This window comes from Podarcis melisellensis (assembly GCF_964234715.1).
Source record: "Podarcis melisellensis genome assembly, chromosome: 5".
Taxonomy (NCBI): domain Eukaryota; kingdom Metazoa; phylum Chordata; class Lepidosauria; order Squamata; family Lacertidae; genus Podarcis; species Podarcis melisellensis.
In genome coordinates this window covers 98285814-98301745 of record NC_138537.1, presented here as the reverse complement: position 1 = coordinate 98301745, position 15932 = coordinate 98285814, and the positions used below count along the sequence as shown (strand labels likewise).

The window sequence follows — 15932 nt, the reverse complement described above, 5'->3', positions numbered from 1 at the left end:
CTAACAGTAAGACTGGACTCCATATTTATAATATTAACATGCAAGTTAGCATTTCTGATTGTTCGCCATCTTGAATGCTAAAGAGAACAATCCAGTGTGAAGCTCATTAGCCCAAACCTCACTAACATAAATGGTAACTCTGATTTATTTTAATGGGGATTGGGTCAGATTACTCCTTGCTGGACTGTACCCCAAGATATTTCAGTGTGGGGTGCTGAACTCTTGAAATACTCTCACACTTACTTTTTAGGAAGTCCAACACTTAAAACTTGATGCAAAAAAGGCACCAATTCATAATCAATACGGGTCCTGCTTCCACAGCATCCCAGCTCCCTTCCAGTTTTAAGGTACGACTAGAACTTTAAAGATTCAGATGTTTCGGAACCTATGATAACCAATATTTGTGGACTGGTTATGTGTGGCTTTACTAGCTACTGCTACATTAGTAAGACAACTATTTAAATAGCAGGGTATTCACGGTCTGACTGCTGATCCCGTTAAATGCACACTAGCGCACACCCAAAATAGTGTGGGCACAATTCACAGCTCTCTTGCACAAGCCCCTTGACATTAAAGGGGAGTGTACAGAATGTTCAAGCCTGAAGATAAGGCTTTGGCAAGAGTACAATGGAAGAAAGTCCATCAAATATCTCAACACAAGATGCTCCAGGTTTGATAAAATCCAAGAGATAGGATTGGATTGAAAAAAATATAGCCATGATACCTTTCCCCTCAGTTGTTTCTCTAGGGAATGAGAAAATAACAACCTGCAACTTTGGCCTTAAAAATCAGGGTACTGATTTTTAACAGCTGTTACTAAAACACAAAAACTGTACTGTTCAGTTTAAAACATTTGTTCCTTCAACACAATCTGAACTGTGATTTCACAATTAGGAGAGGATTTCAATTCAAACTTGGATGCAAGATAACGAAGTTTGTCAAATTTCTTTCAACCCACACAAAATTCTTCCTACACAATTTCCGGTGTAGTATTTTACACCATTTCAGTATAAATCAGTTTTATTCTGTATAATAAAAATGTTTATTTTTTGATATGCAAGTTTTCTTCAAATATGGTTCATGCATTAGATATTCAAATTAGAAGGGAGGAAGAATTGACTCTTGTGTCAAGTTAAAAGCTTTTATTGGCCATCTTAGTTTCTTTCCCTCACCAAAGCTCTTCAGAGTTCCTAAACAGTCCTTAGAATGTCAGAAGTGGTTTAAAAAGTTACTAGCAGAGTCAAGAGAGGGGAAATGAGCAGCAGCAGTTTGGCAAGTTTCATCTGTAATTTTCAACAGCCCATATTTTAGACCTCCTTCTTCTCCAGTAAAATTTTGTGCAACTCATCTGCATCCTGACTTGTTTTCACTCTTATCAATATAGGAACAGGGACGGTAGCATTCTTCTCATCAATGGGTGGATTTGGAACACAGACAATGAGCACGTTGTTCTTCCCTGTTCTGGAGCATGGCATCTTAGGAGGCACCAAAATGTTCAGCAATATGTTGCCTGCAACAGAGTGGAAGTTGGGAAAAGAGCAAAATAAATACAAAATATGAATGTTTAGGTAGTAGTATGGTGACCTGAGGTATGAGAAAATCAGGTGTTACTGATCCACCTAGCCAACCACAGGCTGTTCCACCTGGCAGTGGTTCTCTCAAGGTCTCAGCCACAGCTCCTTGCTACAAGAGATGTTTTTATCTGGTAAAAGCTTGTGCTCTGCTACTGACTTACAAGCCTCCATTATTTCCTCAACTCATTTCCTCATCACAATAGCTACTATTCCTAAAAATGGGCAAGACCTCACTGTGTTAATATTTAGCAATTAAAAAAGAAAAACAAATTCCTGAGATCCAGTGGCCAAACACTACATGGTTGATAAGCCAAACTTGGAATATTGGCTGTCAATGCTGATTTGCATCAAGATTCCAAACACAAATAATTTGTGAAGTCATCCAACTATGTGCTAGCAACTGCACACATCCAACTTGGGACAAAAATCACAGCCACTGCTAGATGTGCCTGTTGTTTACTTATGTGTAGAATTCTACACAGCTGTAGGCATGAGAGCAAAAAAGGACCATCATAAATATCTTAATTATTTGAAAGAAGCCAGAAGCCTTTGACTTAGCAGTGGCTTGGAAGTTTACTGAACTAATAATAATAATAACAACGTACCTAAGTTGGTATCTGCCCGTACTAATAGCTGAATCTTCTGATTTCCTGCATGTTTTAAGTGTAGCGTTCCTATACCTTTTTCTTTAAATTCATTATCTTTCTTGTAAAAAACTTTGCACCTGAAAAAAAGAAACATAGACAAGATTCATTTTACAGAATGTGCATGAATGTGAAAGGTGAATAAAAGCCTCCAAATAGCTTGTATGTGGCAAACACCAGCATAGAAACAAATAATACGTACAAATAATACATACATACAAATAATACTCAGGCTGGAACTAGCCAGACTAATAGTTATATAAATAGTCCTTCCAGACAATAAGTCTTTGGAACATGATAAAACTATTTGTTAGAATCTTCCAGAGTATACTGAAAATAATGGCCAAGATTTAAAGAACCATGAGCTCAAGGGGGCCTCAGATTTACTCTGAGAAACAGCAGCCCCCCCAGCTGCACATAAAACTGCCTTTAAACTTTAAAGTGTTTTAAAATCAGCTGCTGACAAAAAGACTGGGGTCTTTGGATGAGACAAAGGCTAAGCAGTTCTTTGAGTCACTCCGTGCCAAAATAGAGGCAACCTGTAACTTGTACCCCCTGGAATTATCAAAGTTTGAAGTCCAGTAGTATAAAGCGATACAAAATAGCTTCGGCAAAAGATATTTCCTTTACTTTGTTGTTGTAATGCACTATAAACTGCTAAAGACTTTCACCCACACACACAAAATTAGGGGGGAAAGCATACTGAACTCTCTACAGTAAGAGCATGATCGTGGTAATAGTATCAAAGAACACAACTCACTTCTTCGAATAGAAGGCATCATCTTCCTTTATTTCATTCACTACTGCTTTTGGTGGCTCCTCATCTTCTTCATCACCCCCTGTAGGAAGAATAATTTCAGGTGTGTGTTACGTATATACAAAAAAAGACATTGCAGTATATAAAAGTCTTTTGATGTTTGAAAAAAACATGGGGATATTAGATATCAGATACAGCTACCTGGTTCACATGGCATAGTAAGCCAAACTATGGCTTGACAAGGAGCAACTCACAAGTGCTTTACTTTTCCTTCGTTCCTCCACTACCAGCAGCTAAACCATGGCTTGGCTTGGCATTGCATCCAAACCTGGGCTCATGGCTGGCCTTGCCCCAGACAGCTGTGACCTGAAACCAAGGTTTGTTTGTGGCTTACCACTCACCATTGCTTGTTTGGGGAAAACAAACCATGAGCTCAAGGTTCGGCCATAACACTAAGCCAAACCACAGCTCAGCTTCTGGTTGCATGTGAGCAAGATCACAGTATGTCTAAAAAGGTAGGGCCATCAGTATAAAATATATTTCTAAACAATCTTCAAACAATGTGCTAGAGAGAAAGAAGTTACAGATATTAGCAGGGGTCGGCAACCTAAGGCCCATCGGCCACAAGTGGCCCACAGGGGTCGTTTAACTGGCCCACGAGCTGCCCCTGAGCCGAGCCACCTGCTCGGCGAGTCCTTGCGCGCTGCACTAAACCGGTGCAGGGACTTGCTTCCGCGGCACTGGAAATCGCGTCTGTGCATGCGCAGACGCCGGAAATTGTGGGCGCACGTGCTCACACAATCTGGCCCACAGAGGGACCTCCGCTGGAGTGAACTGGCTCAGGGGAGGTAAACCTTCCTTGCCAACCCCTGGATATTAGAATATATTTTAAGCTGTGCTGATTAGCACTAACACTGCTGCATTTCCCACTCAACTTCTACTTCAACACTTACATTTATAAGCCTTGAACATTAAAATATGGCTTATAAGCTTTCTACATTTCTTAAAGTACACTCTTGATTAAAATTATCTACTTGAACTATAACTTTAAAAGCTTATTTTATTTTTTCTAATTGCCATAAAGTAAATAACAAAAAGGTTTATATATATATATATATATATATATAGAGAGAGAGAGAGAGAGAGAGAGAGAGAGAGAGATTCTTTGTAATAAATAACACAGCAACCCTGAGTTAAACAACCATCTGACTTTTAGAAGACATCTGATGGCAGCCCTGTTTATGGAAGTTTTTAATGTCTGATTTTTTTATTGTATTTTAAATATTTTGTAGGAAGCCGCAGTGTGGCTGGGGAAATCCAGCCAGATGGGCGGGGTATAAATAATTATTATTATCAATTATTATATTTATCAACTATTTATTTTTAATTTTTTAAAATTAAAATTACCATCATCATCATGTGACAGGGCAGTGGAGGTGCTCTTACCCTTTTCCTATCCCCCAACCCCTGCTTAACCCCATCTATAGTTAAGGTTATTTAAATGGAAGTAGATCAAAGCAGGGCTTTCAATAATTTCACCTACAAACATTTGTTATAGAAGTTTAAAAGTAGAAAAAGCAGCGCAGATTGCTAGTAAAGCACCAAATTCTATTCAAAGTCACCCAATACTAAAAGGCATTCCTGCAGGGGTCCATATGTTTTAGCTGGCCTAGGCAGCCAGCTATTATTTGTAATCCTCAGTGACACCCTATCCTAGAGTCCTCTGGCATGAGAAACAGATTTCTAGGGGGTCCAATTCTGCACATCAGCAGGAAGCTCACCAGATTTCAATGAAACATGGGACTGAATCCCATTTCTCAACTTCTAAAACAATAAATGTTTACCTTTATCTTCACTGCCACCACTTTCTGTCTGAATATCTAATGCTTTGCTGGAAAATGAAGAAACAACCTTGCCTTGGCTTGTATCTTTTCCAAATAAACTTGCACTTCCAGGAGAGAATGAGAAACTAGGTAATGCACCAGAATTCAGACCAGAGTTGTCTACGCTCTTGCTAAAAGTAAAGGAGACAGTTGACATAGACCCTAGTTTTGGTTCCGTTTTCTTTTCCATTTCTGTTTTCTTTCCTGGCACATTATCAGATTTGTTGTTATTGAAGAAAAACGTTGAACTCTGCTGAAGATTCGGACTCCCAAATGCAGACCCAGGCTGAGTTCCAACTGTCTTGTTACTGTCACTTTCAGAACCGCTGTCACTACTCATTCCGCGTTGCTCTATCTCAGCCAAATATTTCTCATAGTCTCGGAAAATCGGCGACAGGTCACAGAGTGGATTGGCATTTACATGTTTTACTATCCAGTCACGCACTGAACAATTTAGAGCGGCTAACTGTTTATGATAAGCATCAGGGCTGCATGCTTTGTTCTCAGTGAATCCAGAGGACAAGGGCTGCTGGCTCTCACCATTTGCTTCCACACTTACAGGCTTTTTCTCAGTTACAGTATTATTCACTGAACCACTGGACACCACAGAACCTATTAGAAAGAAGAGCATTTTATGAACTTTCTTTACAATGCTGTATGCATACATAAACCTGACCTGAACCCATTTCTAGAATGCATTCCCCCCCATTCTATTTACTGAATTTGTTCTACTGATTTGTTCCAGGTAATGCCAATTTTTTAAATATATCTACATACCGGTATATATCTATCTCTATCTATCTTTCTATCTATATGGATAGCTGTACCATCGTGAGACTGGGAACCAGAGCTCTGTTCCGTCATGATATTGGGGTCAATATATTTGTTAATGTATCCACTATGACCCCAAGGTCTCATTGCCAACCAGCCAGAGTCAGTTCAGGCTCCAAGAGCAAATAGGTGAAATTAAAATATTTTGCCCAACTTAGTACTTTTAATGGGTCATTTGATATAAATGTATAGATTTTATATGTGAAGGAAGTAGTTGTTCAAGAAGATGAAGAAATTATCATTCATTTATTGCAGCACTATGATAGCAGAGCAAGCATGGAAAAAGTCAAGAGATCCCAAAGGTGGAAGACTGGCTCATAAGGAACTTGGACACTGCACAAATGGTCTAAATGAGCAATGTATTCAGGGTAGGACAGACCAGCCCTCTTCATAACTTATTGAAATGAAAAAATGACACTATAAATCCTTACGTGCTCCTAGGCAACATATAACAAGAAAAATATATATGCTCCATACTATAATGTGTTATTACAATAATATATTATAATTTAACTTAATAATGGTAAAATATAAATAATGAGTATATGTGTGTATAATAAAATATATACAATATATCCAGATATAGATGCCTATGGACACTTAACTACTTTCTAACACAACCTAAATAGCCTTGGGGACAGAAACAAAAATATGTAGTAATTGGTATGTTCATATATGTGCAGATCTCTGGGGGGGGAATGTGGGGGAAAATAGTGCAACTTTAAAGATGTGATAAATGAACAATAGGTAAATAATCAGCTTTCGTAAGTGATTTATATACTGAACATCCAGAATGTTTGGCTCATATTTAACCATTTTAACCATGCATGGATATGAGATTTTTTTTTTTTGCCCAACAGCTTTTTGAAGCACACAATGCCAAGTGGATCATCACCTCCATCTATATGCTTGTTGATATGAGGGCTGGATGTGACACATACTTACACAAACCTTTCAACTCCCTTAATATCATTAAAAACATTTTTACAAGTATCGTCTGATGAGAAACTTTTACTGGTGAACTTACTAAATGTAGTAGTTGTTTCAGCAGCTGTCTTTAAATTGGTGAACGACGAGCTATTTGCAATGCTGCCTCCGCCATTGGATAGCCCCCCTAAAGGCTTTGTTCCGGTGCCATTACCAAAGCCAGAAAATCCTCCACCTCCAGATGGCAAAACGAAACCTTTAAAACCTTTAAAAGCTCCACCACTCTCAGCCTGAAAGAGATGTAAAACAGTTATCTCACTTTTTAACTGTATCCCCACAAAGTTCCATCAGTATGATTATGTTAATGTCCACCCATACAAAATCTTTGCTTCCCTTATTCAAGGTAAATATTCTAGGACATATTATATTTGGTCCCTGTCTGATTCTCACACACACATTCATCAAATGATGAAATGTATCATTCCAGACATCACTGGAAACCAAGTATGGAATGTTCTTATCACCAAACATTAAGTATATTTTCCATGAAGATAGTTCAGACATTTGACTTGCCTTTAACCCATGGGTATCAATGAAGTGTACATGTATGTGTGGACCAGCCAATATATGTTGAGCCATTGTGAAATTAGATTCACTATCACAAGACAAATGGTATCTTCTGATTAAAGAAAACCCAACCCATGTGGACAAAACCTGAGCGCGCAGAGTAATCACTCACTCCTGAGCCAGCTGAAGGGCTACCCCCACCCTTCAATATAGAGAGCAATCAACAGTAACACACACATTAACAAACAAAGGCTTGGCTTCGCCTGCAAGGCGAGACCTTAATCATGAGTCCTGGTTCACATGACAAACTAAGCCAAACTCTGGCTTAGCTCAGTGTGGCAGTAAAAAGTCCATGGAGGAACAACGTGGCTGCAGGCTCCTTTCTGGGAGCCTGTACATTTGTGAGATCCTGGTAAGTCACAGTTTGGCTTGCTGTGTCATGTGAATGCAATCAATATGGAATTCACCAGCAATAAAATCGCTTTTAACAGACAAACTGAAAACTGCAAACATCTGCAACTTCAAGAACATTGGTTTTGCTTCTGGGTTTTCAAAAAAATTGAACAAATCCCTAGAGATCTGTTTAGAAGAATATGACTGAGGAAGAGAAAGATTTCGAACTAGCAAGAAGTTTAAAATAATAATACTAAAAGCAAACCTATTTTCAAACAGACTGTGCATGTATTTGGGCAGTGGGATGTGACGGGGACAGAATCAAAAACATTTACCAGATTCCAGTTACAGATAGGTAGCCGTGTTGGTCTGCCATAGTCAAAACAAAAAAAAATTCCTTCCAGTAGCACCTTAAAGACCAACTAAGTCAGTTCTTGGTATGAGCTTTCGTGTGCATGCACACTTCTTCAGATACCAAGATTATTTACCAGATTATTATTTTTACACACTACAGCTACCATCATGAACAGGGATGCAAAATCCAAGCAAGCAATGGCTACATTCACTTTAGAAAATATGGCATGGCAACTGGGTTTCTGCGCAGAGGACAGAAGATTTATCTCTCTGTCTGGCTCCTAGAAAGAGTGGTGAAATAAATATGGGAAGTATTCTATCACTCTTGTCTTCCTGCAACTGTTTTCAACATTCTGCTCTCCTTTGGGGCCATTTCACACAATATGAATTTCCTAGGTGCAGTTCACTTCAAACAGGAAATGTTATATTTCGTCAAAACAGCCTTCAGTCATTTCAATACTTGGCTGAATTTGTGCATCATTATTTACAGTACGTTCCACATAAGAAACAATTACCTGTGCATTTTTGGCAATACAAATGGTTGGACCAAGAATCAGACATTTATTATAAAATTAGTGCATTTATGTACCTCAAACCCCACATTTCTACGCTTTGCCTTCTTAATTGCTCTGTTCTTTAAAACCTCTTCACTGGCCACTGAGAACGTTCCCACCTGCAAGGAATATTATATTCTTAGAACAAACAAGCTTCCACTTGCACACAGAAAATTGCCTCTTGGTTCCCTTGTATTACAAAACCCTAATTTCAAAATACACATTTACTTTCAACACTGTAAGGCTCAACATTTTATAATAAGCAAATAGACATTGTATATTCAGTTTTAATAATAGCATTTTACAAAAACTACTTGTGAATCTTTTGTCGATAAAGGGTTTATCACTTGACTGCTACAAAAATATTTAGACTCTGTAAACCCTGCTTTATCAAGAAACATACCCAAAGTTGCGTCAATAGCAAGTCAAATAATTACCCTTTTATAACATAAAAAATTATGTCAATATACTTAACAGGTTTCTGTATGAATATAGCATTTAAAATATATTGTGTGCTTCAATGCTTTTTTTCTTAATGAAATTTTTCATTGCAACTACTATGGGATATTAGGAAAACTTGTGAAATAAGTAAAACTAAGTAAAATTGACACATTAAGTATGTCAGAACATGCCAAATTGGATCCTAACTGATTTAGGGTATATAATAATAATAATAATAATAATAATAATAATAATAATAATAATAATAATTTATTTATACCCCGCCCATCTGGCTGGGTTTCCCCAGCCACTCTGGGCAGCTTCCAAACGAATATTAAAAACAATACAGCATCAGACATTAAAAACTTCCCTAAACAGGGCCGCCTTCAGTTGTCTTTTAAAAGTAAAATAGTTGTCTACTGCCTTGACATCTGCTGGGAGGGAGTTCCACAGGGCAGGCACTACTACCGAGAAGGCCCTTTGCCTCCGCTCTCAGTCCAAACCTTTTACATCTTTGTAGCTGGGTTGTTTTCAGTTTCTTATCTCATCGTCTCTGGCCTGTAGTTTGCTCCAATTAAAGCCCAATTAACAGGATAACCAGGAAGGGGATGGGAGGGGTTCGTGGCAGCCAGAGTACTCCATGAACCCAGTGCCTTTGCCTGCCCTTGCATTCCATGGGGAAGCAAGTGTCAGACCGCCAGGCAAACTGTGGGTGAGAGCTTTGTCCCTCTTCCAACCAAAGAGGAAAACAGATAATGAAATTCCCCCATCATTATCTGATTATCTCCATCTGTCTCTCTCACACAGCGTTGGGAGAAACTCCATTCCTGGAGCACCAGAAACAAGAAGCCAAAGTTGAATACATTCATGAAGCTATAAGGTTGCTGATACAACATATGACGCAACTCATGTACAGTTAAGGTCAAAGGAAAAAATCTGAACTAATTTTAATGGCATTAGGTTTCACTTATGGCCTTTGAGATGATTGCAAGTTTTCCAATCCAATAAAACAGATTTATGGAAATGTAGGTAGTAGCTGCTAAGGAAGACTAGAAACAGCTCTGGTTATTGGCATTTTGAATGATTACAGGAAGTGCATTCCATTTGCAAAGATGTGAAAAGGTTTAATGATGCTCTGAGATGGGCCATTACTGAAAAGCCTAGCAGCACAAACACCCCAGGACCTCTAAGCTTTTTTCTGTTGAACTCATTTGACAAAGGACTAGAATAACAGCCTTGATTTTCACTACACAAAATGTAATCTTGACACTGCAACTCCTAGGCAAAACACATCCGTTGCATATAACTGACAAAACCATCCAGGGCCTGCCCAATACATTTTGGCACCTGAGGCAAACAGTGAAATGGTGCCCCTCCCCACCAGGAAAGAAGGAGTGAATGCAGATCTACATCAGGAACAAAAGGGACTGGGAACCAGGAGAGGAATCAAATCAACCTTACTTGAGAGCTGAAGTGGGAATCAAAGGATGTAAAGGGGAGGTGATGACCCCAGAAGGCAGCTCCTGCCATTTCCTCCCTAGGGGTGAGAGGAGAAAAGCAGTGCCTCCTATCTGCTGAGATGTTGCTGTAGAGATGGCACTGCGGGGTGGGGGTGGGGGAGCTGCCAAGAAGGCAGCTGATCCAGCCTCCACACGAGGTGTGATGCAGCCATTGCAGTCTGTGGATCACTTGCCTTGTGAATGAGCCAGCCCCGATACTAGCTACATGAATGTGATTGCAATTAATTGTTGCCCATAGATGCACTATGAAAGGTACAAGGGAGAATCTGCTTACCTGGTGTAATCTGTTCTTTTTATGTTTAGCTTGCGATACAGTGCCAACATAGTAATAAAATGCAATCATTTAGTTTTCCATGATCTTCCTATTGATTCTAGCAACTATTTCAATTTTATTTCTAATAAAAGCATCTAACCTTCCTTACCTCTTCAGATTCTTCTTCTTGATCCCAGTTCCTGTCAGTCAGCTCCTTTTCTGCTACTCTCTTAGCCATTGTGCAGCACTACTGTATTAGAACAAATAAAACAAAAGAGTAATCAGCCATGCTTCACATCTAGTGGTTTTTAAATAGGTGGCAAGCAACTTGCAATGAGCAGCTTGCATTACCAGACACTACGCAATAATTCAGTGACTTGTGATGGATTTTTAAAAAACTAAAATGCACTAAATGGTTCATTATGTAATGCCTTAGTGTTAAAATTAAATAAGTCACAAAAAGAGTAATCAGATTCTGACAAATGTAAACCATTTCATCCATAAAAGAATGTAGCTTTATGTATCTCAAGGTGTTCTCCAGTTGCCTGTGTTTCCTTATCTGTTGAACCTACAAAGGCAACAACATTTCCAACAGAAATAGTTCATTTAGAATTTCAATACAGAATTAAAACAAATTTACAGGTTTAGTCACTTGGTACTTTTGATGGTATAGGAAAACATCACATTGTTGGAAGACTACTTCCTCCTTTACATAGTATTTTGGGTTTGGAAAAGGGATGTTTGTGGCACACTTGGAGACACGTAGTGGTCCAGCTATGAATGCATTAGATTTATACTCCCACTTGTCCCCTGGTTCAGCATACTTGAAACAAATGTACAGCAAGTCATTGGGAGGAAGTAGCTACTGCATATGTACTCAATTTTATGCTTACATGGTACTTTTCACAAATTAGAATTTATTTCTTGGACTCTTCTCGGTTAGCCATCACAGATCTAGTTCAAGGAGTCATCCCACATTCATCCCATATAGAATGCTTAGTATCATTCAGGAATATTTTTCATTATTTTTATGGCCTGAATTATTAACACCTACAACATATTTACTTTCTCTTCCCTGCTTTTCAGATACTAAGGAAACCAAATTCCAGGTGCTATGAAGATTAAAATTTCCCCACCAAAACAAAGGGCTGCATTCAACTAAATTGTAGCACCAGCAGAAGCCAGCCCAATGATACCTGCTAGCGCAATGGGCTTTCCCACTCTCCTGCCACAGTGTACACTTCCCAAAGATGCTCTGGAGGATCAGGAAAATCGCCATAGCAGCATGCAGGGGGAAGAGAGGGGAGATCCATCAGGCAAGAAGAAATACTTCTGCTGACAATACCATCTCTTTAGCACTGTGTTAATTACAACCCCAAGTTTTGTGGCACCTTATCATGGCATAAACTTTGGTGGAATTAAACACCCACTTCTTCAACTACATAAAGGTCTTGAACAGCCAACTGTTTGAGATGCCTCAAACAATCATTCAATTAGGCCTTTATGTAGCTCATGAAATGTGCTTTAAGTCAGCAAAAGCCTATATCTGTCTACTTTTTTGGGGGGGGCCTTTTCCTGGTTTCTCTAACAGCAGACTAGCAATCAGGAATTAATCAGCTGAAGCATTTAGTGTGTCAGTTGACTGAAACAGATGCATGGGGGGGGGGGGGAGAATAGGCAACATCCAATAATACGCAGGTGGATGCAACAGAATGTCCCCTTCACCTGCCGTCCCTCAAAGTCCCCTGTGATACCATCTGCTCCAGAGAGTCCCTTGATCCTTTGTAAAATATTTTTGGGTAGACAAGGAAATCTCAACTGTGCAATAAGTCAGTTGCACAAGCAGCAAGTCATAGCTGCTTATCACCCAATGTTAACATTAGCACAAGACGAGCATGAGATGCAAAATGCAATATGCAAGTGTGTACAGTGACCATTCACAACAGTAATAACTGTTGGTAGCAATTATTCCTTGCTTTGGAAATTTAAATTTACTCAGGTACTGGGAAGTAACCTGGGTAAATTCTTGAGACTGATTAAGCCCCAAAGAAATAGTCTGTGCTGATAAGACTGCAAAACGGCTACTACCTTAGCATAGCAAATCAACGAAGAATGCATTATCAAGTGGTGTTGTGAACAGTCACTGCACCTACCTTGCACATATCTTAAGTTCAGCGTAGAAATATCATAGGGTGCAACCTCTTACATTTCAGGGCACATATGTATCACATCTCTGCTTTGAAGGCACAGCCAAACGAAGCAGGTTTTCTGCAGGGAGCTCTCTTACATACCTGGGCCAAGCAGGATCGCCCTTCCTTTGCATCAGCTGATAAGTTTAATCCTGTTTTGCACAGCCACTTGTCAGGTGTTCCTGACAAGCAGCTGGCTGTTGGGTGCTCTGGAAGCTGAGCAAAGGGGCTTTGCCTGTGTGATGTCAGGTGTACAGCTGGAAAGTATGCCCAAAGAGGTCTAGGGGGCCAAATGGAGAAACTTGGGAGGGGGGCAAAGACTGGTCTGCCTCAGTAGGATAGAGGCATATAACTTGGAATGATATGAGAAGTGAGCCTGTGCCTCCCACTTGTCAAAACATTCAAGCACCATGAATTTATGTTTACTTATAGTACATAATCATTATAAGCTTCCCACTTGTACCACCACAAACCAGAAGTTCCTGATCTATCTCCTAATGCTTTCAGAATGCTGGAAGATGAAGCTATGTTTCAAAGAAGGCAAGCAGCAGCTCCTATATAAGGTTGATGATGTCATAATGCAGTGGCGGCAAAGAGGAGAGCATCCTCTAGCTTCTGGGATAGTAGCAAGGGTTGTTATTCATAGTCTGTTTTCCCAACAAAAGCCCTGTAAAATAGGTTGGTATAAACAGAAAACTGAGAAAAAGCCACTTGCCCAATGCAACACTGTATAATCATGTCTGAAAACAGACATGAGCTCACATCTCTTAGATGCAAACCAAACACTCTAGCTTTTCAATCATTGTGGTGCATATGAAGGTTTAATCTGACCCAGAATCTCTTTCCCAACATCAGGCCTCCAATCTGATCAAATGAAGAAATCAAGGTGACAGTATTTCTAAACATGCATAAACTATATTTCCCACACTACTCAGTAACTACCCTCACCACATTTAGGATAAGGAATAATTCTGAAGCTTGAGCGTTGACTGGCAGGCTAGCTGGAGCCCATCTATGAGTCCCATTTATTTATTTTTCTTATTTTTCTTAGCTGCTCCTGGTGTCTCCAACAGCTGCCTAACTTACAGACATTAAGCAGCTGAAGTGTTTACTGACAACTCTCTTTTCTTTTAGAAATCAAACTCTTGCCCTGCCTAGGACTGACAAAAAGCAGTCACTCTACCTAATTTTAACGACTTCTTTAAAAAGGGCATTAAAAGTTCACATTCATTCCAAATCTGGCCCCCATGACCAACCACTCACACATACCTTTGAAACCCAGGCACCACACAAATCAAGCAGCTCTTATGCAGTATACACACACATCTTCACAGGAGGAATGTGCTGTAGGTGGTAAATAAAAACAAATATCAAGGCAGGACTATGGCAAGCTGCAAGGATTCACTGTTGTCAAGATTTAAAAACAGGCCATGCCCCTTATTTTAAACAGGACCATAAGAAATGTTTTACTTGCCACTCAACTCCATGCCAAAGAAAAAAAGAAAAGCTTCACCACCTTGAACTATCTCTGTGCTTTTGTGCTTAGGCTGCTGCTGATAGAACATAGGCAACACCAGGAGGTGGCAATCCAAGCCCCAAAATCAGAGCCAGTGTGCCATAGGTGCCCGGCAAAAACATTCCTCTTCCCCCAGACTAATTCTCCTTCTCTCCTTTGGCTAATTAAACAAGCTATGGCCTTTAAAACCCTGTGTGTGTGGTGATGGTTGGGTCACGGTTTTGCTTGTATCTTTGTTTTTTTTTATATAGTAAACAGCCCTGTGATTCTCGGACAAAAGGTGGTATAGAAATGTAATAAATAATATGAATAATGAGGAGGATCGTGGCCAGAGTGTTTGCCTTGAGGCCTGGGAGAGGCCAGGGTTCAAACCCTCTCCAGAGGCCTCGGGGACCGTGCTCCCCCCCCCGGACCCTCCACTGGGCACCCTGAGGGGCCCGGCAGAAAACCCCGATCCTGCTCGACGGGGCGTCCGGCTGGCTACCGTCCTACGTGCCTGTGGGTCGTGGCTTTGCTTTTGCTCCCCCGTGTGTTCCTGGGTTCCCATTTCATGCTGTGACCCCCCCCCCCGAGATCTAAGGATGCAAATTCCACACACAGAAACAACAGGGCGGTTTTTCTGCGGGGAGCGAATGCCACAAATGAATAAAATACAAACCAATGAAGCCACGAACCCGCCGCCTTCCCTCTCCCTCCCCCCGCCGCCGCCCCTCACCTTCCTCCCGCGACGCGGCGGCTGCCTCGCGGCTCCCTCAGCGGCGGAAGCTGGAGAGGGAGCCGGCCGCGCGCCCTAGAGCGGCAGGCCGGTCTAGGAATCCGCGCGCCGCCTCCTCCGCGAAGCCGGAAGGAGCTGTCAGCCGCGCGCGCCTAACGGCTGCCTCGGGAGCGGACTTCCGCCCGCCCCGGGGGTGGGGCCCGCTGCGCTATCCCGGGCCATTTCCCGGGGAAGCCGCCCCGCTTCCCCCCCCCCGCCCCTCTACCAGCGCTCACTGCGGGGCTGTTACCTGATGGCGCCGCGGGCGGAGAGAACGAGAAAGGCGGGAGGCCGGGCGGGCGCACGCGCAACAGAAAGCGCGGTCGCCACACCACTTCCGCTTCCGGCTCGCTCCCTTGCCCCGCCCACCTGCGAGGGGGCGGAGTGTTCCTCCGCAGCCGCGCGCCTCTGCTCTCCGCCCGGTCGAAGCACTGCTCCGCCGCCAGACGCTGCCGCTCTTCTTTCTCCCTGAAGTTCCGCGCTTATTTCGAGGACTACTTCTCCTATTGACTCTGCTGTTGAAAAGGGATATATTTCACTTACCAGGTTTCTCGTGGCACATGAAAATGTAAAGGACATCTGGGCTGACATTTTGATGATGATGCGTAGAATCTACAAAAATAGTTTTGCCCGTGAGCAGAACCGATTCAGCAATAAACTCTCATCTGAAAACATCCCCCAAAATCAATGAATTTGTTAAAACACTATTTTTAAAACTTTAGTTAAATGGACGGAGCAATCCTATAGTTACACTGTGAGAGATACATAAGAAGAA

At 41.2% G+C, this 15932-nt stretch overlaps 1 protein-coding gene across 6 annotated transcripts; it reads right to left on the bottom strand.

Annotated features, from left to right (window-relative positions):
* Positions 1–1122: 1122 nt before the first annotated feature.
* Positions 1123–15520, bottom strand: NUP50 (nucleoporin 50). 6 transcript variants are annotated; one of them, XM_081913346.1, is made up of 10 exons: positions 15408–15520; positions 14157–14231; positions 13345–13554; positions 10868–10948; positions 8520–8603; positions 6717–6906; positions 4820–5470; positions 2979–3057; positions 2180–2298; positions 1123–1510 (listed from the first exon to the last, which is right to left on the bottom strand). In XM_081913346.1, the coding sequence occupies exons 4-10, from the start codon at positions 10934–10936 to the stop codon at positions 1308–1310; spliced, it is 1395 nt and encodes a 464-aa protein (XP_081769472.1). In that variant the 5' UTR covers positions 10937–10948; positions 13345–13554; positions 14157–14231; positions 15408–15520; the 3' UTR covers positions 1123–1307. The 6 variants fall into 6 exon arrangements, with proteins under 6 accessions (XP_081769472.1, XP_081769471.1, XP_081769470.1 ...); XM_081913345.1 differs by having other exon boundaries at positions 13351–13554; positions 15408–15519; XM_081913344.1 differs by having other exon boundaries at positions 13361–13554; positions 15408–15519.
* Between the last annotated feature and the right edge of the window lie 412 nt (positions 15521–15932).

Excerpts from the sequence above, each read along its gene's own strand:
- NUP50 (XM_081913346.1), bottom strand. The coding sequence starts at position 10,936 with ATGGCTAAGAGAGTAGCAGAAAAGGAGCTGACTGACAGGAACTGGGAT. Across the intron at positions 2,299-2,978 it reads GATGCCTTCTATTCGAAGAA|GTGCAAAGTTTTTTACAAGA; the intron begins GTGAGTTGTGTT and ends TCTTTTTTTCAG. Across the intron at positions 1,511-2,179 it reads ACGGGCAGATACCAACTTAG|GCAACATATTGCTGAACATT; the intron begins GTACGTTGTTAT and ends ACTCTGTTGCAG.